This window comes from Rhinolophus sinicus, chromosome 3 (genome assembly GCF_057876585.1).
Source record: "Rhinolophus sinicus isolate RSI-liver-muscle chromosome 3, RSI-T2T, whole genome shotgun sequence".
NCBI lineage: Eukaryota > Metazoa > Chordata > Mammalia > Chiroptera > Rhinolophidae > Rhinolophus > Rhinolophus sinicus.
Genome location: NC_142503.1, coordinates 143465222 through 143488176, shown reverse-complemented (window position 1 = coordinate 143488176; position 22955 = coordinate 143465222). Strand labels below are relative to the sequence as shown.

General features: G+C 39.3%; 1 protein-coding gene across 2 annotated transcripts in view; it reads left to right on the top strand.

The window, feature by feature from the left end:
- FBN1 (fibrillin 1) overlaps positions 1–22955 on the top strand; it is a 233149-nt gene that overhangs the window by 191040 nt on the left and 19154 nt on the right. For both annotated transcript variants that reach the window (XR_012494755.2, XM_019730687.3), the window contains exons 46-56: positions 2512–2637; positions 4632–4748; positions 9327–9455; positions 10075–10194; positions 12615–12740; positions 16975–17124; positions 17497–17562; positions 17838–17954; positions 19747–19866; positions 21454–21576; positions 22149–22280. Coding sequence is in view for 1 of the 2 variants with exons in the window: in XM_019730687.3 (XP_019586246.3) it covers positions 2512–2637; positions 4632–4748; positions 9327–9455; positions 10075–10194; positions 12615–12740; positions 16975–17124; positions 17497–17562; positions 17838–17954; positions 19747–19866; positions 21454–21576; positions 22149–22280 (1326 nt within the window). In the remaining variant the exon portion in view is untranslated. The remainder of the gene's footprint in view (positions 1–2511; positions 2638–4631; positions 4749–9326; positions 9456–10074; positions 10195–12614; positions 12741–16974; positions 17125–17496; positions 17563–17837; positions 17955–19746; positions 19867–21453; positions 21577–22148; positions 22281–22955) is intronic.

Sequence of the window (22955 nt, the reverse complement as noted above, 5' to 3'; positions counted from 1 at the left end):
CACTTCCCTGCATTTTGCTCTTAATTTATATTTCTTTGAAACTGGGTGAAATAATTCCAATCAAAATAAAGAATTGCTGATAATATAGAACATGTCATTTCACACCATTTCACGTTCGGGCAAGAAGTTATTTATGCATCAAGACAGCATGTCCAGCCAGGACCTGCTGGGACTTATGCCCTGTCATATTTTCTTGTAGAACATTAATATAAATAAAACTCATCAGGCGTTCACCAGCGATAAGTGCTGTGAGTGTTGCTTGCAGTCAAAGCTCAATTGCCCTCATTCATTGAAATCCTCAGAAGAAAAGGGAACATACTTGAGTTTTGCAGCTAGTATTCAGCCTCTAGGGTTGAAGACTTCACTCTAGAAATGTCTTCATTTACATCTTACTTTAAAAATCCCTTAAAATGTCTTTAAATGCTGTTGTTTACATGACATTTCTCAGACATATTGCAAAATACTGGTCTCTTCCTGTGTTTAAGATAAAGAACTGAAAATTTTTTTCTATCATAAGATTTTTATTTCAATTCATAAGTGCATCATTTCAAACTCCAAATCACAGCTAGCTGTATTACTGTTGCTGAGAGATCTGAGAGAACAATTAGTTATGGAAGCCCAGGATGCTTCTCTGATCTTAGGAGGTGTATAGTCCAAGTAAATGCAGCCCCCTTCTGAAATCACCACCCAGCTAAAGACAAGAGAGGTTCTTCCCAACCATTTCCTCATGGGTCTCCTCTCTTTCCACTCACTGGCGGGTTATTTCCCTCAATACCCTGTTTAAACCCCCTATCTCAACCTCAGACATAATCTCCTTGGAATTAAAATCCTGATGCTTGTAGAAACCTAGTTTTCTCTTCTCAAAACAAATTGAGCTTCACAATTAAATTCTCTAGACTTGTAATTTTCCATTTCACCAATAAAACCTCAAAGTACTACATAGTTCATTTTCTTAAAACCATCACGAAATAAGCAATGCAGGAAAGAAAAAATCCTATTTGGGGATCCATTCCTAAGAAGATCCTTAATGCTCTATATTTCCTGTGTGCCCCAGAGGCAAAACAGACCTGGTCTCCTGCATCCTCTCAGATCCAGTACTACCTGAGGGCACCTAAGGGTTGGGCAACTATGGTAGACCCTGAGACATCCTTCCTCAAAATTGACTTCCTTCACAGAGGTGGCAATGGAAATAAATTTCGTCTGCCTATCCTAGGGAACAGTTTGCTCCTTTTAAATCCATTTTCTCTAATGGGAATAACCTTAATTTGTTAACTGACATTTCTGCATAGGTTAGCAGTAGCTCCAATTTCCCCTCTTAATGATATACTCCACTTCACTTGAGATTTTTAAACAGTATGGTGATTCATCACAACTGTAACTCTTCTGTATATTTGAAGGAAGTGGTTGTAAAAATGGCAACCTGAGCACATGAAATGGAGGAAATATCTTCTCTTCTGACATGGTAGCAGAAAACGACTGCTCTGTGTAGCAGAAAACGCCCATTCCCAGTTGCTGTCTTCTCAGTAGACAGGGCAGGCAAGCAGCACGTTGGGATTATTGAGCTGAGAGCAGGGGGCTGCCACGCTCTCCAGCTTCTACACCCAAGGTGGCAGTCTGCTAGTTGCTTTCTTTTGTGACAATAGGAAAATCAGGATGAATCAGTGTTTTTAAAGTTACATTTGCCCTAAACAGGGAATCTCGAGAGCTTTAAAAACTTAGAGACATAAGTAGGCATGTAATTGTGTCATTTGTGGATTCATGCAATAAATTCTGCCCCACAGATCATCAGATTTCAGGAGAACAACAAAAATGCAATTGATGATAAACATAATTTAGAGCTTAAAGACTAACAGAAATAAGATGGCAGAGCTTTCCTTTGAGTAAATATGAATAACAAGAAAGAAATATTAGGATTGTCAACTGCTAAAAGGAGCCACGTATAGACATGAAGACTTGGTTAAAATAGAACAAAAGGTGATAGGAGTAAGACGAAACAGTGAGGTAAAACTTGAACAGGGACAGTGTAGATTGTCCATCAAGAAAGCCGATGTCAGCAATGGGATTTGTTTGACTGTGATATAAATTTCCAAAGGAAGCTGTGAAGGGCCAATGATTTGAAGCACCAAATCTTGACTAGATAAAATACTTCAATTAATTCCCCAGTCTGTGATGCTGCTTTTAGACAAATAATCAAAACAGATTAGTTCCCAGCTTGGATTTTTCTTCCCCATTCTACTTCTAAGTTTTCTAATGTTTCAGAACATTTTTTGGATACTACCCCTGTTTTGCATTTTCTCGTGTATTGTTAACATACTCTGGATATGCCCAGTAAATGAAAGTGAGTTTTAACCAATTTTGAAGCAAAAGGAAATATAATGCCAGCGTCTGTTTTATTGGCTTAGTTTAAAGCTAGGATTAATCCTGAGAACAATACTTAGAAGTAAGTTATTCAATTCAATTTTTGTCTTCTCATCTTCCACTTAAGATATTTAAGATGCTTTTTATCTACAGATCGCAATGAATGTCAAGAAATTCCCAACATATGCAGCCATGGACAGTGTATTGACACAGTCGGAAGCTTTTATTGCATTTGCCACACTGGTTTTAAAACAAATGCTGATCAAACCATGTGTTTGGGTGAGTATGTGATTATCATTTCATTTTTTCTTCATATCCTATTGAAATATTCGTTTGCATCTCAATGTATACAACATTTAATACCAAACCTCTCGGTAGTCATTTTGCTATTTATAAAGTAAAACCACTAACAGACCCGTAGCATTAGCATCCTTTGGTATTTAATCTTTGGCAATCTGAACACAATAAACCCCTTTCTTGATATTCATTTGGCTGTCAGTTCAAAATACTTTGGACTAAGGGATAAACTTAGAAAGATATCTAGATAAAAAATTACTTTTTATTGATGTTAACAGCCTATTATTCTTTTATAATATTTATGTGTGTTTACCTTACTAGAACAGAGTGCAGCTTTTGAGTGTTTGAGTATGAGCATTTTTTGAGAAGGTCTTAGTTTGTACCAGCTCCTCAAAGGCAAATTTACAGATCCTACAAAGGCAAAAAAAAAAAAAAAAAGAAAGAAAGAAAAATAAATTTTCTAGAGGAAAAGAGCTCAAGATTTCAAATCTCTTTTTTGGTTTCAGTACTGACTCAGGATCTTGACTTAGAATAAACTTCAAATATGTAATCATTTTCTCCCTTTACCTCCTTTTTATTTCTACTTTTTCAACATCCATTAAGTCTTCTGGGGACTTGATGAACATGAATCAGTTTCACAGCTGGAAAAAGAACAATTAAAGAGTAATGTTTAAAGTGCTTGCCTTTGGCTGTAATTGGATTTATCCATTCAGGCACATTCTCGTACAGTTTTGACTTCATAGCGGATAACAAATTTTAAATTAAAGGAGTATAATCAGCCCTCCTCATCACTGGGGAACTAAGCCCTGCATATTAATGTAACGCTGCCCACATTTCTTTCTCCCTCTTTTACCTGAAGTATCTGCACCTCCCTACCAAAGACCTTGCTCTACCTTAGCTTGGCTAAAAATGAATCAAGGCAGAAACTCTTGATTGCTGGCAGGGTGACTCATCAGATGCACTCTTCCACCACAGACACACACATTGGAGTCACTCTGGGGTTAGCAGTAGCTTCCTGATTTAGGACCACAGGATAATTCATCTTCATGTCCAGAATTTGAAAGGAAAGAAAATGCTCTGAACACTACATTTTATTACCTGAGGTGTTACCTTCTGCTCCCTCTCCCTCCTTTTGTCCTAACCCTCCTCGGTCTGCTTTAATTTCGCAAACCAGCAGTATCAACTTTCTTTCATTTTAATTTCTTATTTCCTCTTTATTATAATGTACACCTACTCTTTATAAAAAAAGGATGTTAGCTGCTGTGGTGAGATGCAAAGACATGTAAGATGCTGAGTAGCTTTACAAAATAGTCAATGAGAAAAGTCATAGACCAATAAAAAGACAAACAACCGTGCAGGAGTGTCTGGGAAGAGTTAAATTAAATGCCATCACACGGGGATAGTGGAGGAGAGTGAGATAAGTCGCTCTTATCTGGGTGGGAGTGGTGGTGGGTTAGGGGTGGGCTGGGAAAAAGGACAAGATATCTAACATGTCAGGTGATTTAGAAAGCTCTTTTATTGTGTTGCTGATTTCCGCGTAATGTCAGGCGTCTCACTGCTTTTTGGTAAACTGGAGTGAGAATCTTAAAGGCTGAAGTTTGCCAAAGGTGGTAGCAAATCAAGACCCAGATGCACACAGAATTTTCCATTTGCAAGTGAAAATATTTGAGAAAAGTGGCAAGGGTGGAGAATTCTCGAAGTAAATAGAATAAAATAATTCTTGTCCAGTTCCCACGTCCTTAGCTTGCCTCCTTTCACATGCCAATCAAGGAAATGATTTGCTCCCAAGGTTTAGAACCTTACCTTTTGCTGGTTTCTCACAGGGAGCTGCCACTGCTGGAACTAATACCAACATCAAGAAGTTTTCAGCCTATATATGATACTTTGTGAACCTTAAATTGCCCATTAACCCCAGAACTATACAACCTCTTCTTCTGTTAATAATTATGTTTTTCTATGTCCTTTGCTCCCACTAGACATAAATGAATGTGAAAGAGATGCCTGTGGGAATGGAACTTGCCGAAACACAATTGGTTCCTTCAACTGCCGCTGCAATCATGGTTTCATCCTTTCTCACAACAATGACTGTATAGGTGAGTGTGCAAAATAGTCACCAACACCAAAGGAAGACAGTTTTATATGTGTTCTTTGTTACAGGTATCATCTCCAATGTACTGGCTATCCTTTTTTTTTAAAGATTTTTATTAAAATATAGCTAACATAAAATATATATTAGTTTCCGGTACACACAATAGTTATTCGACACCCATTTACCTAAAGAAGTGATCACCGTGGTAACTCTAGCAACTGTCCAACACTGTACTATGCTATCACAATATTATTGACGGTACTCCCCAAGCCGTACACCACATCCCCATGACCTGTCCATCCCACACCTGGAAATTTGAGCCTCTCACTCCCCTCCATCCTCTCCCCTCCTTTTTAATTTTTCAATTACAGTTGACATTCAGTATTATTTTATATTAGTTTCAGGTGTACAGCACAGTGGTTAGACATTTATATAATTTAAGAAGTGATCGCCCTGATGAGTCTAGTACCCTCCGGCACTATACATAGTTATTACCATATTATTAACTATATTCTCTATGCTTTACTTTACATCCCCAAGACTGTTTTGTAGCTATCAATTTGTACTTCTTAATGCCTCCAGCTTTTCTACCCTGCCCCCCAACCCACCTCCCATCTATCACCACGATAAATGTAGTACTCATCTGACACCATACATAGTTATTACAATACTATTGACTATATTCCTTATGCTATACCCTACATTCCCATAACTGCTTTGTAACAACCAATTTGTACTTCTTAATTCCTTCCCCTTTTTCACCCACCCCATCTGGCAACCATCAAAATGTTCTCTGTATCTATGAGTTTGTTTCTGTTTTGTTTGTTTATTTTGTTCTTTAGAGTCCACATATAAGCAAAATCACACTGCATCTGTCTGACATACTCCACTCAGCACAATAACCTCCAGGTCTATCCATGCCACCACAGATGGCAAGAACCCAACCCATTCCCTTCCCTGGCAGAGCAATATTCCATTGTATATATGTACCACCTACTCTTTATCCATTCATCCATCGACTGACACCCAGGCTGCCTCCACATCTTGGCCATGCAACAATAACTATGTGTAAACAATGCAACAATGAATATATGTATGAACACGTACCCTCTAACTAAATAGTGTTTTAGGTTTCTCCATATAAATACCCTGAAGTGGGATTACTGGGTCCTTCTTTGTCTCTTGTTATAACTTTTATTTCAAAGTCTATTTGTCTGGTATAATAAGTATTGCTACCACGACTTGTTTGGTTGTTGTTGTTTTTTCCATTTTCATGTAACATCTTTTTCCCATCTCTTTACTTTCAGTCTGTGTGTGTGTTTTGATCTGAAGTGAGTCTCTTGTAGGTAACATATGCAAGGGTCTTGTTTTCTTATCTATTCAGCCACCCTATGTTTTGATTGGAGCATTTAATCCAGTTACATTGAATGTAATTGCTGATAGATATGTAGTTATTGCTATTTTATTATTCATATTTTTTATCTTTTTATTTCTCTTAAAGAAGATTTCTTGTAATTCTGTTTTGGTGCTGGTGAACTCCTTTAGCTTTTTCTTGTCTGGGAAGCTTTTTGTCTGTTCTTTGATTCTAAATGATGGCTTTGCTGGGTAGAGTAATCTTGTTTGTAGGCGTTTGATTTCATCACTTTGTCTATTTCCTGCCAATCCCTTCTGGCCTGCAATGTTTCTGTTGAGACGTCAGCTGGAAGTCTTATGGGAGCTCCCTTGTAGGTAACTAACTGCTTTTCTCTTGCTGCTTTTAAGATTCTTTCTTTGTCTTTGACCTTTGGCATTTTAATCATTATGCATCTTGGTGTGGGCCTCTTTGGGTTCATGTTGTTTGGGACTCTCTGTGCTTGAACTTGTATATTTATTTCCTTTGTCAGGTTAGGGAAGGTTTCAGTCGTTATTTCTTCAAATACATTTTCAATTCCTTGCTCTCTCTCTTCTCTTTCTGGTCCTCCTATGATGCAAATGTTGGTACACTTGATGTTGTCCCAGACGCCCCTTAAACTATCCTTATTTTTTTATTTTTTATTTTTGCTGTTCTGATTGGGTGTCTTCTGCTACCTTATTTTCTAAATTGCTGATTCAGTCCTTTGCTTCACCTAATATGCTGTTGATTCCCTGTAAGGTATTCTTCATTTTAGTTATTGCAGTCTTTATTTCTGACTGGTTCTTTTTTATGTTTTCTATCTCCATTTTTATGTTTCCTGTCTCCTTATTGAAGTTCTCCCTGAGATCACCGAGCATCCTTATAACTAGTGTTTGGAACTCTGCATCTGGTAGATGCTTGTCTCCATTTTGTTTAATTGTTTGTCTGGAGCTTTGTTCTGTTCTTTTATTTGGGACATGTTTCTTTGTCTCCCCATTTTGGCTGCCTACCTGTGTTTGTTTCTGTGTACTCGGTAGGTCTGCTATATCTCCCAGTCTTAGTAGAGTGGCCTTATGTAGTAGATGTGCTGTGGGGCTTAGTGGCACAATCTTCCTGGTCACCTGAGCTAGGTACTCCAGGTGTGCCCTTTGCATGGGTTGTGTGTGCCCTCCTGTTGTAATTGAGCTTTGGTTGTAGTCTGCACATTAGTGGGAAGGATTGATCCTTGGGCTGATTAGTTGTGAGGACTGGCCATGACTACAGTGGACAAGCTGTTGTGCAGGAGCTGACAGAGCAGGATTCACTTTAGCAGGGCTCTGGTGTCTGCCCATTGTGCCCTTCAAGTGTGTCATCCCTGGAGGCCTCCAGGTAATGCTCCAGGTGAGTCCGAAGCTGGCCACTGGGTCTGCCATTCCCGGTGCTTCCTGGGAGGGGCCCCACCATAGTCCAAGTTCAGCCACAGCCTGTACCCTGCCTGGGACCACCTGACATGAGCCACAAAGCAATCCGCAGATGGCTGCTGCCCACACTGGGCTTGGAGGTGCCTCATGAGGCCAAGCTTCAAGCCAAGGCTGGCTGTTGCTAGTGCCAGGGCTGTTCAGCCAGAGGTACAGGACACATCGAAGTCAGGTGCTGCTTGTTTGGGTTTTGTGAACCTTTGAGAGATTTTAGAAAAGTCCACAGCATGAATCAAGGCATGTCATTTATATGGAAAAGCCACTTGCAGCGGCTTGGGTGGGTCTGAAAGATGGGTGGGGCAGAGTCTCAGGGAATCAGGGCAAATGAACAATGTTAGCCAGGTTGATGGACATAGTGATCGCCTGCATCTGCACACCAGGAGGGGCAAGGGCTCAACAAAGAAACAATAGCTTCTACCAGCTCTTCCATCTGGGAGATAGCTGCCCCTGCAGCCCTTGTCCTGCAGGCAGACAATTCAGTTCCTCCCCATACTTATGTCCCTGGTGTCTTTTGAGCTGCTGTCCCAGCGCTGGAGCTTAGAGCAAGTGAATCCATCAGCAAGTAAGTCTGTGCAGAGTCCCTTTAGGAGGAACACCTGGGACTCCAGCCACCCTCATCTCACTCAGCCACAATCTCCACTGGTTCTCACAGCCAGAAGTTATGGGGACTTCTCTCCCTGGCAGTGAAACCCGGGGCTAGGGAGGCTGTTTTGGGGCTGGGTCCCCTCATTCATCTGGGGGCTGGGCACGGGGTGGACCTCCACAGCTGAGATGTCCATCCTGATTATTAATAGTCACGTGCAGATGAGGGACCAGCCCATTCTGTCTCTCTGCTCCTCCTACCAGTCTCAAGTTGACTTCTTAGTTGTAAGGCTTTGGTTCAGCTAGACTTCAGGTGACTCTCAATGATGGTTGTTCTGTAGTTTAGTTGTAATTTTGATGTGGTCGTGACGGGACATAAGCACAATGTTTACCTACTCCGTCATCTTGATTGAATCTGTCGCTGGCTATTTTTTCTTTATATATGCCATCTTATGCATGACAATTTGTTAAAAGACTTGTCAAACAGATTGTGTTGATTAAATGTCAAAACATGCATTAACTGTAAGTACATGTATTACTTTTTAAAATGCTTATTAGCAGCTATAGTTTTTATGTCTACTATGCTATGAATGAAATAAATGGATTTGATTACATTTTAAAATATACAAAAGTGATTCTTTGTGTAGAAATTATATAATTCATGAATAATGTGGAACAAGTTGTCTAGTTGTTTCTCTACAGCCTGTCTTAAAAGAGGTAAATTATTGAATTTGTTAAAATCTATGTATAAAACATGCTACATTATTCATAAGAGAGGGTAATGAACCAAATTTTGTATTGTTTTTTAAACTAATTTTATATAATTCTAATTATGGGAGTATTTAATGCCTTCAGCTGCATTGTATATTAGTAATTCAGTTTTCACCTTTAAAAATTAAACCTAAAGGAAGATTAAGGTAAACTCACATAAAATTCTAATATAAATTATCAATCTCTGATTAATATAATTGTGCAATCTGTTAGGTTTTGATAGGTACTTAAAGCCAGGTCTATTATTACAAGCTAGATTTTCACTGGAATTTCTTATGCTTTGCTGAACCAGCAAAGGCCACTGAAATTCAGAACCGGTATTTTTGCCTTTAAAAGTTTTGATCACTACTGGGATTATGACATTTTCTTTGGAATATATCAAATGATATTTTTTTGGCAGATGTTGATGAATGTGCGACTGGAAATGGGAACCTTTGCAGAAATGGCCAGTGCATCAATACAGTGGGGTCCTTCCAGTGTCAGTGCAATGAAGGCTATGAGGTGGCTCCAGATGGGAGAACCTGTGTGGGTGAGTACTGCCTCAGCAAGACCCTCCAAAGAACACCCGAAGACCGCTCAAAGAACTGAGCAGTATCTATCACAGTCTTTCCTTCAGGAAGCCTGGAGGACAAAAAATACCAGAGTACAATTACAGTAATTCTGTAACACACACACACACACACACACACACCACTTTTCCCCCTTATCTTTTAAAATTAAATCATTGTATTCACAGAGAACAGTTAAACTGTTACACTTAAGAGTTATACCATTAAATTATTCTATAAACAATTGTAATGCCCTTTCTTATAATTTTTCTTCACAATAGATTTGAAGTAAGCTCTTATATAATTTTTTGGCTGCTCTCAAAGGTCTTTGTACCCATTGACTTTTCACATGCTACTCTCTTCTGGAAACATTTAATTTGTAGGAGGTCAAATAAAATATGGTCACTATATTGCACACTTCTGAAAGCTGATAAAATTTGTTTTTATTCAGTCATTAATTGTTCTCCATGGTAGAGTTTTGTGGACTTCAATTCGTTTTATGTGTTTCTTTGATTTTGTTCCAGTTTCTTTGAATTTTAATTGCTTGCTGGAAATCATGCCTGTGGAAACTTCTTCCTTCATTGTCTCTTTCTTTTGCAGATATCAACGAATGTGTTCTAGAACCCGGAAAATGTGCACCAGGCACCTGTCAGAACTTGGATGGGTCTTACAGATGCATTTGTCCACCTGGATACAGTCTACAAAATGACAAGTGTGAAGGTAGGAGGGCTACAATATTTGGAAACAAACAGTATTGGTTTCTGCACTGGCATTATCAAAGTCAAAGCTTTTGTAATGGTGTCTTCATTTTGGAATTCTTTGTCAAAACCAAATCCAAGGGCAGAGGGTGTGTTTATGGCTTCATGCTTAGATGGTAAGACAAGACCATCTAATTCTCATGCTAATCCCTGATGATGTTAATGTGCTCTGTGCATATGGGGGGCTGAGGGTCATATGATCCTGACTCTTTTTCAGTGTGCTTTTATGCAGCTTGTAAAAAATCCTGGATTACATGTCTTTAAGTGCCTATAGGTTGCAACTAAAAATAGCTTTCTGATTCCCGTTAAAATCTTTAAGTGACCACATTCAAGGTTGGATGCATACGGCTATATAATTTGTCTATGTTGTGTTGACCTATACAAAGGTGGAAATGTGGTACTACAAATATATTCTCAGCAAATTTTATAGTACTCCCTTCTTTAATACATATGTCATTGCATTAAATGAAGGCCATTAATTGCCAGAACTTCATAAGTAACTTGGGTTGAAAGGCTCTTAAGAACTCACCTAGTCCATGCTCCCACCTTTAAACAGGACTGCATCTAATCCATGATTAGTAATAACTTTCTCCACTTTTAATGTTATCAATGATAAGTTTTATTATATATCCAATTTAAATCACAGTCAAATGATAACATTCTAAATGAAAACATATCAAAATTAGGCCGAAATGCAAATTATTAAACATGTTATTTTACTTTTATTAAAGATCAGCTTTATTCACTCCATGATTAATGCAAAATTCTTTTAGAATGAGCAGCGTGGAAATGTATAGAAAGAAAACAACTTTGTGAATAGTCAATGCTACAATGTAGACTGTGCCCGTGCTACAATCTTTGTTCCCCACTGTTAGGAAGTCAGCATTTCAAGGTTAATTTCTACTAAAAGAGAAAGAACCTAACAACAACAAAAACAGCAACCAAAAAGAAATGTTGGAGCATTTTCACAAAAGTTGGCTTTCCTTTTAAGAAAAGGTTGGATGTTACAGTGGAGAGAGTGTGGACATGGAGCAACTCAATCATCATCAGCAGTTCAGATTTGTTAATAAACCACAGGAAACATGATGTAATTATAAATGCAATGTAATAACATGAAGTAATGAAGAGGCTGGTTTTACATGATACAGTAAGATAATCACTTTGCATTGCACATTTCTATCATGTGCTATTTACAATGTTAAGTGAAGATAAAGAGGTTACTTTTTTAACTTCCTTTTAGTTGGACCTTGTGGGAATAAAGTTGTGTAATGCGAATTTTGGTGTGGGTAGAACTCTTTACACAAACATGAAAATAAAAAGCGCCAAGATACAAGAGATATGTGTTTTATTGAAAACAAAAAAGTATTTCCATAAAAAGAGCATGGCTGAGAGAATCAAGAGTTTCCTCTTTTTCACTACAAATTCCTGCTGCAGGTCAGGGGAAAAGATAGGTAAATCTGTGGAAACAGTGGCTACACTTTTTCCATAAGTAGGGTGATCACGTAATTTATTGACCAAACCAAAGACAATTTTGAGGAGGGTTCCATTAATAATGAGGCCAGGTTAACAGACATAAGACTAGGACTTTCCTGGAAAACTATGGCATATGGTTACCCAAGCCATTCAAACGCTACCTTGGACCACCCTTAATCACCGTTTTACAGTAGCTAAGATGTATTAGGATGCTAAAAGAAATGTGCCACAATTCTAAGTGTATCAGATTCCTATTATCTATATGACGAAAGAAAAACTATAGCATATATAAGGAAGATATTTTTGTGACTTCAGAAAAATTAACCTGCAAATGAGAGTTTGGGCCTCTTCTTCTGTGATATCTTTAGTTCCTACTGCATAGAATTATTTTCATAAGTATTGGTGTCCTTGTAAACTTCATAGTTTTAGGGCTCTAGCATAAGGTATTGAGAAAAGCAGTGTAGATGAGCGGAGGGGAATAAATTTGGTTCAAAGGCATAGATCTCTCCCTCAGCAACTCGTTATCACCACACTTAAAATGTCAGAGCTTCTGTTCAGTGTGCAGTGGTGAAGTCAGACTGGATATTCTTGCTTCTTTCCTAGCTTAGGGTGAAATGAAATTACTCCAACTTTCTAATTAGCCAAGCAACTCAGTCTGGGTGAGAGATGTTTCTCATCGCATCCCTTGGGAGGTACTTACAGCTTCCATTTTTACAAGAACTGTCAAAGCTCCTTTTTTAAACACCACAGCCTAGAAGTCTACCCATCACATTATGATACAGGAAAATAGCTTCATGACTGGAAGAGTTTTAAAAGTTGGATGCACTTTGTACTTCCACATTTTGTATTTGGTACCTGATGGTGTCTCCTTTGTGTTTTGACTTTGTTTGCCACGTGTCATTCTTTTAGATATTGATGAGTGTGTTGAAGAGCCAGAAATCTGTGCCTTGGGTACATGCAGTAACACTGAAGGCAGCTTCAAATGTCTGTGTCCAGATGGGTTCTCCTTGTCCTCCACTGGTAGAAGGTGCCAAGGTAAGTGCTTTTGAAGGCTTTAGACTTTCATCACTCTGTTTATTTGTTGTGGTTTTATTTTTAAAACGTGGCAAAGCTTTTATTCGTTGTGAAAGAGATGACGGCGAGTTTTTATTCTCCTAGAGGTCTAATGGTTCCCATATGTCAGAAAGTTCATTTTGACTTTTAAGGTTAAAAACTCATCCATCAAGTTATGGTTGCTTGTACAACTGTCCTGGCACTTAAACCTGTCTCTCCCCTACAAGCACAGCTGCTGATAGGTCAGTCACTGGGGGAGCGGCCACGAGCCACTGAATTTGGCAAAGCCAGGGGGAAGTTCAGCCACTGACTAGGTAACCTGGATAAATACACACCCAAACCTGGACCTCCAGACAGAAAAATGCAGATTCGCCATGTACCCCAGGGTATAGTGCCCATCCCTTACCTCACAAGTTTTCTAAGAAACATAAAAATACATTTGAACTGGCCAGGATTCTTGCTGGGCCTTAGTCTGTTTTCAGGAATAATACTTATGCACTAAAAAAAAAAAAAAAAAAAAAATCGAAAGGGATTGCATAACATAGTATATTGTGTCCCAGAAAACTGTTTAGGTTTTACTAAACAATGCAACTGTGTGTCTGTCTACTTCTACAAGCTAGTTTAATGAAGTCAGGACCCAAAAAGAAGAAAAAAAGAAGAAGAAAAAAAGAAGAAAAGAAAAAGCCCGCAAAACCACACATATCTCTCCCCACCCCAGTGCTTTTTTCGGTTGTTTGTTGTTGTTTTGTCCAGTTTTTTCTTGCTCTTTTTATTGTTGTTGTTTTTGTTTGGCTTCCATATTACCAAATAAGAGGCAATGGATATCACTTATTCCAGAAATTGGGTCTGAAGTCTCAGCCCATGCCATCTTCAGCTTAGAGCAATCATTTACTCTTGGAAGCTCAATTTTCTCATTTTAAACAAAAATACTATGCAATCTTATTGAATATGTGACAAAGCTTTGTTAGTTTCATAGACTCTTGTTATTCTAATTGATTAGATTTTTACTTTACAGTGTTCCTTTAGTTACCTAGTATTTAAAAGTGAAAAAGGGGAAAGTTGAGAATTCTCTGGTTGGTTTGCTCTTATAGGTAGCTATCAGAGGCCTATGTGGATTTTGGGGTGGTTGGTGGGGTGGTGTTTGATGCAAGCAGACACACTATATGATACAGACCAGTTAGATAAATTCTAACTCCTGCTCCCTTGTTTTGTTTTGTTTTAAGGGTGAGAACCATGTCTTTCTATTTTTATTTTTAATTTTTTCAGTTACAGTTGACATTCAGTATTATTTTATAATAGTTTCAGGTGTACAGCATAGTGGTAGGACATTTATATAATTTATGCAGTGATTTCCCCAATTAGTCTAGTACCCACCTGGCGCTATACTTACTTTCTCGTTTTTGTGTGCTTTTGGCTTGGCCTGAGTTTGGAAAAAAAGCAATGAGAAACCAGGTGTGAATCTGCCGATGTGGCAGGCCAGAGGAAACTCATAGGCTATTAATTCAATTTGCACTGGCCTGTCACAGAGCAAGCTAACGCTGCAGGAAGCTGCAGGAAGAATTGACCCAGCTGTGAGCAGCCCTGACACATGCTCAGCTCCAAGAGGCAGAGCCAAAGTTGAGGAATGCAAGCAGGGAAGGTGGCTGTTGTAGTTCTGATGAAATTTTGAAGATCAGGAAAGGTTCTTTGCAGATGAATTGGTAAACAGACATCCTAGCGAACCCTAGTTAAAGTATGTGGGCAAGCACAGCTCTCTTTGTCAATGCAAGACACCTTTGACTAATAAACCCATTCTAGATAATCACCACAAGCAAGTGAAAAATCTATCACGGAGCACAGATTTTTCTGGAGCCAGGAAATTAAGAGCTGGGTTTTTCTAATAAGATGACAATTAGGAGTCTGGCTTCTAATGCCCATGAAATGAGAAAATTCCACGGAACCACAGATAATGTTTTTGAAGGAACAAATGTGATAATCCTGGCACCTGAAGGTCACCGATGTAAATGAGCCACTCCCACTTATGAAGGTTAGTGAAGGGAATTTGTCACTCAATCTCACCCTAAACTTCATGTATCTGAGCCTCTATGTAATGTCTAGATTTTTTTTTTAAGGGGGTGGAGAGGTGTTGGGGAGACAGGGCTGGGGTGTGAAATAGGGTCTGTGATAAAACAAAGAGAGAATGAGAATTTTAATAGGCCAGTATTAGAGCATGCCCGTGTCTAGGTTTCAAGAAACATTACAAGCTGGAAGACAAAGGAAATAATTAAGTTTTAATATATTTTTGAGACATTTTTGTGAGTAATCGCTAAGTTATATCTTAAGACCATTGTAGGCATAAATAGAAAAAACAGGACCAATAAACACAACACGTTGTATGTGACAATAAACTTAAAGAACAAAGCAAATCAAAACATGTCCTTCGGGAAATGACAACTTGTTAAATCTTGAAGCTGCTCAGCAAAGCAGACATTTGGATGGCAGACATGCTACAGGAGAAGGATTGGCTTTTATTTATTGCTCTTGACCATCTGAAGAGTAGTTGAGTGAAGGGTGCCTGTGAGGCCCTGGCCATTACCAGATGTGGTAGTGGAGTAGAAACTAGGGAGATAATTTATCTGGAAAAGTTGCTTGAAAAAGTTGAACAAGTTCAGTAGGGAAGCCAACTGAATTTGACTTACCAGAGCCTGGTAAATCAGATAGACAGACAGACAGACAGACAGACAGGCAGGCAGGCAGATAGATGATAGATAGATATTTTTACTTTAATTCATGAAAATTTTCCTGTTATGATCTTTGGCAACTCAGTTATTCTTACATTATCTCCTTTCTCATGAAATAAAAACTGGTAAAATTATCTTAACAGAAATGCATAGGTGGCTCTAATGATCTGCTACTTGAGATTGAAAAACAGTGGCAGGAGGGAGCAGACCTGATCAGAAATTAAAAAAAGCGAAACTGTGCAAAATGGATATGAAGGCATTTCCTTAAAACCTGCAGATTCTCAGCTCTGTGTAACTCGAGAGGAGTTTGCAAGGCTTTGGAAGTCAATTTGAGGGAAAACACACTCCAGGCGCTTGGATGAGCTCACTTTTTAGAGTCACCCAATTTACTCTACAAGAAATGGAAAAGTCAGTTGCCAAAATTATGTCAAGCAATGTTGGAGAATTTTGTAGGAACTAGATCCCATATTCCATGTTGGAGTCACCAAGAAATAATCAATATTAAAGAAATATGTTCTTTGAAAGAAAGATTATTCTCCCTCCCGTCCACTCATCTCCCTGCCCTCCTCTTTACCTTCCTTCTCTCTGTTGAGCTAAACAAGCTTCTGTTTTTGTGTGTGTGCTTGAGTATGTAAAATCTGCAGAAAGCCTCACGTGCATTTTGTAGACAGCACCTGCACGAGTAGCTGCTTCAGTGAATGGCCATTGTGTCGTATTCTTGCCAGTCCATAAAACTGCCACTTCTTTACTTGCTCTGTACCTAGAATCTGAGGTTTTATTTTGGTTCCAAGGCTTGGGGACACAGCATAAACAGCATAGTGTGATATGAATCACAGTAAGTACTAGAACTGGGAGGTCTCCCTTAACCTAGTGTCCTTGCTAAATGTTATCCAAAACATGTGTAAGCTGAACTCAGTGAAGGGATCTTATGAATGATTCCATCTCTGAATGTCCCCATCCTAAAGTCACTGATGATGTAGTTTTGAAATGTAACACTGTTCGTTTTTATTATTCACACCAGGTTATTTTGGAAAATTGGCTAACGTGAAAGCCACATAGATGTGTTCATCAGATCTCACTACAAAAGCTCCCTGTGACTTTAAAGATCTCAGCTCAGTTATTATTATAGTCACTGAAGGATTATTACTATAGTAGTGAGAAGGAAACACATTTAATAGGATGGATTGTGGGGCAGCCAGATGACTCAGTTGGTTAGAGCACAAGCTCTCAACAACACGGTTGCTGGTTCAATTCCCACATGGGATGGTGGGCTGCGCCGCCTGCAACTAAAGATTGAAAATGGCAGCTGGACTTGGAGCTGAGCTGCGCCCTGTACAACTAGATTGAAGGACAACGACTTGGAGCTGATGGGCCCTGAAGAAACAAACTGTTCCCAAATTTAAAAAAAAGAATAGGATGGATTGTTTCTTATTCACTGTTATGTAATAATGATTTAGTAAGACAGAACTGAAGGGTCTCTTGAATTTATGCTGCAGATTTGCGAATGAGCTACTGTTACGCGAAGTTTGAAGGAGGAAAGTGTTCATCACCCAAATCCAGAAATCACTCCAAACAGGAATGTTGCTGTGCCTTGAAGGGAGAAGGTTGGGGCGATCCCTGCGAGCTGTGTCCCACTGAACCTGATGGTATGTCTACCATCTGCATTTCCCTTTGGGCCATTCAAGGTACACACTGGCCATAAAATACATGAGACTGAAGGCCTTCAAGAAAATAAGACAATTTCATTTCATTGTAAGTCTAATCAAAATGTTCTTTAAAAGTATTGTACCTCGGGAGCCAGGTAGTTACTTGCTTCTGAATTACCTCATGAACCAGAGCTGCCAAGTAGTAAGCATACCAGCTCCGGGAGCCTTGTTAACTGGTTTCTGGGCTTGTCTCGTTCATCATTTCCCAACATGTGCAGCATGTGGCAATTTGGCCACCACACCATGCTTGGGGAGGAGCCTGTAGTTCTTGCCACTGGCCTATCTATTAACGAGTGTGCTTCCCCACCACAGAGGCCTTCCGCCAGATCTGTCCCTATGGAAGTGGAATCATTGTGGGACCTGATGATTCAGCAGTTGGTGAGTGGCCTATGCTGCATTCTCAGCTTTTCTTAATGTTCTCAATGAGCCTCTTCCTTGCCCTTTTCCGGTAGTTCTTATTTCTCTATATCTTCCTTGAAAATTAAGCTCTACTTTTTGTCTTTTCATTTAGATACCAATTGTACTATTGTATTGTATTTGTAATATTGTATTGTAATAGATATTTCATTGATTAGACATGAAATTGATCATAATTTACCTCTATGTTTTAAAAAATAGCTTTTTATTTACTATTTTTTCCTCATTTTCTTAAGATATGGATGAATGCAAAGAACCTGATGTCTGCAAACATGGGCAGTGCATCAATACAGATGGCTCCTATCGCTGCGAGTGTCCCTTTGGTTACATTCTGGAAGGGAATGAATGTGTGGGTGAGTAATAAATTAGTTTCTTCTATTGGGATTTTACAAATTAGAAATCAAGCTATTCAGCATTGACATGAGGAAGGATACATACTAAGGTGGGGCAGAAATAAGTGTTGTCCATTCATTCATGTATCATTTATCTATCAATGTGCACTGAGTCCCCACTGTGTGCCAGACACTGTGCCAGGCAATGTGGCTACAGCAGTGAGCCAAGCCAACCTGGTCCTTCCCTGCATGGACCTTACAGTCTAATGGGGAAGACAGACACTGGGCACATTTGAAGACACAGTGAAAAGGACAATATTATAATGAAAGGCTTGTGAAATATACAAAAGAAATTTTAATGGTCATAATCTTATTCTCTCAATATGTAAAATACAAAATTTATCCAGATTTTATTACACATAGTAATACAATGCTGTGTACCCAGTGTAATTCCTCTTGTTTTAACCTTCTTATTGAAATTTCAAAGAATGGCTTCTATGGCTGAACTTTGACCTCTTAATCCCACTAACTCCAAATTGAATCTGAGTATTTTGTCTATTTATCTACGAAATCCAAACCTGAAATAATAATGGTATAAATGCTAAGGGTTTGTCTGTGTACATTAGAAAGTGTTCTTTCCATACAAGGAATCAGGGTATGAAGATTTCAGCTATAGTGATGGCAGTGGGAGCTTAAGCAAGTTCTTTAGCCTTTCTAGGTCTTTGACTGTAATATTATGCAGATGGACTAAATTATTTCTAAGTACCTTGTAAGCTCTAAAAATCAGTGACATTATAATTTTTATTACCTTGAAGGAGATCTACTATTCTTGACAGTGAAATGCAATTTCCCAGCAGAACAAAAGCAAAGTGGTCAATGTGTTCTCTTTGAAATCTCCAGTCAGTGTGTCTACATACGTGAGAAATGAGCCTCTTCACCCAGGGTCTCTCTACCATATTTTCTTGTCTTCGCTTTCTGACTGCAGAACCCAACATAAGACAGAACCCTTGGTGATAGTCCATTACTTTTCTATGCCCTACATAGCTAAAACACCATGTTATTTCTCACATTTCTTTTCCTGAAGGAAGATATTCTCCCCAAGAGATATTTCAGAATGAGGGTTCTAGGCGGATGGAGGCATAAATATATTTTTTAGACCTCCTTGGTAAGACTTGTTCTCTCTCCACAGTTATTTAGAGAGATCATACCCTAAACATATTTCTTTCTAGCCTTTCTTCTTCCTAATGTAAACCATCTGGTTTCAACAGAATCAACAAAATCTACTTGAATCTTGATTTTATCCAGTGTATTAATTTTGCTTAACCTCTGGTCTCTTATTTTGCGTAAGTTTAGTCTTCTACTTTATATCTGGCAAAAATCCATCATGTTTAAGGCTTCTTGGAGAGTGATGTAATGTAAGGCCAAACTGGAGATATATTTCTAGTTTTAAATAAGTGGAAACTTTTGACTTGTGAAAAAAGCATTGTCTTAACCCCTTGAGCATCTATTCCCAGTAGAAGATTTACTTCTTCACAAGGTGGGAGGCTGGAGAAACTCATGGAGAAGAGCACTATAAGGGCTAGAAGCCCAGGTACTGTCACTGGCACTGCCACCGCCACTTACCAAGTCAAATTTCACAGCTACATACCTGTGGTAGTAAGACACATACCCTCCTTTCTTGCAAGGACAGAATGAGAATAAAGCAAGACATTACAGATCAAAGTACTCTGAAGGAATGAAAGGTATTATCTGAATCCCAAGACCATTTTCTCCCAATTCATTGTGTTTTGAATATACTCCTGGTCACTTGCAGATACCGATGAATGTTCTGTGGGCAATCCTTGTGGAAACGGAACCTGTAAGAATGTGATTGGAGGTTTTGAATGCACCTGTGAGGAGGGATTTGAGCCTGGTCCAATGATGACTTGTGAAGGTAAGCCTAAGCCCCTTAAACGCAGAATAGTTGTTTCCATGTTCTGATCATGGGAACAACCATTGGTTGATTATAGTTCTTAAGATTAAGTACCACTCAGGGTATATAGAATAAAGAACATCTGGGCCTGATGGGCCGTTCCATCATTTCGTCTCAGTGTATGTGGCCTCCTCTCTGCAGGGAGTATCTGAAAAACTTGTATGTGGCTCATGGCGCAAGTTATGCTGCAGATTATGCAGAGTTCTTGGTGGTGTCTCCCCACCGCTAATGTTTGGATACAATACCTCTCTTGTTTGCTACCTTCTTTCTTATTTTCCATTTTCCCTTCTTTTTCTTTTCTTTTTCTTTTTATCTCCCATACTCTTTTTCTTCTCTTCTTTTTCTTTTTTCTTTTCTATTTATGGAAACATCTGCACACTGAGGTAACCACCAACATCCTGCAGCCATCATAGCAAAAGAGGTTGCTTATAAGCAATAGCTCTAAGCCTGGAAGGATGTACGGAAAGAAGGAAAGGGGAGGGCATGTCTAGAACAGTGGTTCTCACAGGATGGTCCCTGGACCAGCCACATCAGTGCCATCTGCAAACTTGTTAGAAATGCAGATTTTCAGGCTTCATCCCAGAACTCCTGAATCAGCAACTCTAAAAGTGGGGCCCGCTGGGCCCTCCCGGTGATTCTGATGCTTTCTCTGGCTGAGAACTACTAGTCCAGGAAAAGATGAAGGGGAGGTGAAGGTAGAGGGTAAAGCTGGTATCAAAGTGAGCTCTTCATTAGAGATATGACCCATTGATACCCCCTGTGGAAGTTGTTGATGAATCTTTAAAGGCTGTGACTAACCCATGATCTGGGACCTCACTGAGGTTCTCAGTCCTCATCAATGGCCTTCCAGAGAAAGATGATAGTCAAGATGGTCTGTTTTAACCCTGCTCTCCCAAAACACATTCTGATGGTTTTAACTATGAAATCTGCAGACATTACTTTGATTCACTAATGGTAAAGTCATTCCTATCTATTTAAGGCTCTAATCTGGGCATCAATGTGAACTAAGTATCTCTGTAAGTGTAAAATAATTCAGAACACTATTTGGGCATAAGAATCACTGCTATTTCACAGGAGCCTGTTTCATGTGGGGTAAGCATGGTGATTAACAATGTTGGACGGGTCTGCTTCTGTTCTGATAACAATTGACTTGGCAGTTGTCTGGGCTAAATGGGATAAAACTGGTCCCCACTCCATGTGACTTTGGGAGTAGCAAGTGGTCAACCTGAGGCTTCAAAGCCAGAATTTTAGGAAAGCCCCCTTTATATAGGGTGACCTGTCATTTCTCATTCACCTAAATAACCATTCATAATTGCATAAGTACAACAAGCATAAACTGGGACTGCGCTGGGAGAATCAGGACATGTGGTCACCCTACTTATGCCAATTATAAAATAACCAACTCATTTTATAATTCCCTGAAAACCAGAAACTACTTGGTCCATCCATGTTTATAAGAATAAAGCATTTCAAGCTTTGGTAAAAGTATATTTCTTGTTTGGGTTTTATATCCATGATCCATTATTTTCTCACTACCTTCTGCTGCAGATGTAAACGAGTGTGCCCAGAATCCTCTGCTCTGTGCTTTCCGATGTGTGAACACTTATGGGTCATATGAATGCAAATGTCCTGCTGGATATGTTTTGAGAGAAGACAGGAGGATGTGCAAAGGTAAGACATCTATGTTCAAGGTCATCTAAGCTAAGGAGCTCTAATACTATCTATGATGGGAGATGTCCCTCCAAAGTTTCCAGTAATGGACAAGGGCTGGGAATTGGGGAACACTGCTATAGTCCATAAACATTATATGGGTTATCACTGCTACTTTTCCTCATAAATTGTAGCTTGCGGCATCATCAAGCTGAGCCGAGGGCTGTACTGCAGATCTCTTTTATAATAATTCACTCTGCATTGCATGCCAGCCATTCTGCAAATGTGAAGATATAAAGAAAAGAAGACATTTCCCCACATTCAAGAAGTTCAGTATGAAGACGTTGAGACAGAAATATTCAATTCACCAAAAAGAATTAGAAATTATGCTTCCTGCTTTTGAAGAGGCTACCAGTTAATTAGGGAGCAATTTCTTCATCAAGTTCAAAGGTGGTTAGAAGGCTCTTCATTCTTAGCGGGCCAGCGCCCAACAATGCAAAAGGAAATAGGTTACTTAATGTCATTTTATGTTTTAAAGGCAGGTAATTAATGCAGCTTTTTAAAATAAATTTGTGGTTGCACATTCTTCCCAGATGAGGATGAGTGTGAAGAGGGGAAACACGACTGTGCTGAAAAACAAATGGAATGCAAGAACCTCATTGGCACGTACATATGCATCTGCGGACCTGGGTATCAGCGGACACCTGATGGAGAAGGCTGCGTAGGTAAGAGAATCCCTGCAGAGGGAGCTTTGAGTGAGTCGGCAGTGACAAAGGACAAAAGGGACTTGGGCTCTGAGTCCTTATGGCCATTGTGTTCTTCTTGGCCAGAGCCATTTTGCCTCTCTTAACCTCATGTCACAACTTTCCATAGTGGTCCCCTAGCTTCTTAATTTTCTATGAATTCCACCAGCACTGTCATTCTCTCCCTCTGAGCTGGGTTTTGCCTACTCTCTCAGCCCACTTTGCTGCCAGGATTGAAACATCACGTGTTGTCTCTATTTCCTTCCTTCACTTTTTTATACTCCTGTGTTGTTTGGGGATCAGTTTGCTCCACCACATTGGAATACCTCCCTATTGACCCAACTTTGCTACTAGCACCCTGACATTGAGTACTGACGTCAGGTCCCTCTGAACCAGGAATAGCACTAAACTAGTGGCATCTACCTCCACGGAATCTGGTCTTGTCAAGAGTGAGGCCCAGACAATGATATTTTAAACTCCCTAAGTTACTGTAATGTGGATCCAGCATTGAAAACCACAACTTTAGACCAAGGGTTGGCAAACCACAGCCTGAGGGTCAAACCCAGCCTACCACCTGTTTTTATAAATAGAGTCATATGGGAACATACCTATAACCACTCGTTTGCATATTGTCCATGTCTGCTTTCATGCTGCAGT